General features: G+C 48.6%; 1 protein-coding gene across 1 annotated transcript in view; it reads left to right on the top strand.

Moving 5' to 3' along the window:
- Positions 1-89: 89 nt before the first annotated feature.
- LOC119581988 (organic cation transporter protein-like) overlaps positions 90-1,016 on the top strand; it is a gene marked incomplete in the record, with an annotated part of 7,549 nt that continues 6,622 nt past the window's right edge. The window contains 2 exon segments of the mRNA XM_037930175.1: positions 90-310; positions 452-587. Coding sequence (XP_037786103.1) covers positions 115-310; positions 452-587 — 332 coding nt within the window.

Raw genomic sequence — 1,016 nt, 5'->3', positions numbered from 1 at the left:
CACATATATGCATACTTTTTTCGAAAGTCAGTTTTCCAGGCATTAGGAAAATGTTCCAATGTTTCCTTTAAAGTTCATTTTTTTATGCATTCATGATTCTTTCATAAAAGAGATATGGAAGACCGCCACCGAGCAGCAGGTGCGCGAGCCCCCGACACGACCGGCGGCCGCGACCAGGAGGGCCGCCCCCGTGACGAAGACAAGGCCCAAGTCAAGAAGGGAGCGAAGGCGGCGAGCGTGGACGACCTGATGGAGTTCGCAGGCACCGGCGGTCGCTGGAACGTGACTGTCCTCGTCCTGGGCTGCTGCTGTGAGTGCGTCGCTTGGACATCTCATTTCGCAGATTTATACCGCAGCTGCATTATTTTAGAAGTCTTTCCTGCTGCCCTAAGGAGCAGATATGTCAATCCTGACACTACTCCTAGTTCCCGACGGGGTTTCTCTCTTGCAGGTACCTTCATGTCCCCGCTGCAGACGCTCAGCTACGAGTTCCTCGGAGCCACGCCCGAGCACTGGTGCAAGGTGCAGCCGCTGCTCGACGCCAACTGGACCCAGCACCAAGTCCTGAGTCTGGCCATTCCGCCCAGGTGAGTCTAGTTTGCTAAGTGCATAACAAATTATATGACTTGTGTCCACTCGGAAATGAATGAAGAAGTAAGAGATTTGCTAACGCTTGTGATGGCCCAACTAATTAACTACAACACTAACCCAGGATGTGCACTACATTAGGCACAATTAGACCCTCTGAATCCAGAAATCTCTAACCATCAACTAATTTAAGAGCAGACTGTTTAAGAGCTCTCCTCAACCATAGGGAAACCTGACCAACCTATCTATTTGTCCTCCTCCAGGAAAAGGCCAAATGATACGTTGCTTCTATAATACGTATTATTCTCTTCCTTTCACTTCATTATAACCCTTTCACAACATAAACGTATCACCGTATCTGTTGAAATCTAATACTAACGGGCGGCCTAAAGCAGAACCCGTACTGGTCTATATTATCATCACCAATG

The sequence above is a fragment of the Penaeus monodon genome, chromosome 15, assembly GCF_015228065.2.
Source record: "Penaeus monodon isolate SGIC_2016 chromosome 15, NSTDA_Pmon_1, whole genome shotgun sequence".
NCBI lineage: Eukaryota > Metazoa > Arthropoda > Malacostraca > Decapoda > Penaeidae > Penaeus > Penaeus monodon.
This window is presented reverse-complemented; position numbering and strand designations above follow the sequence as displayed.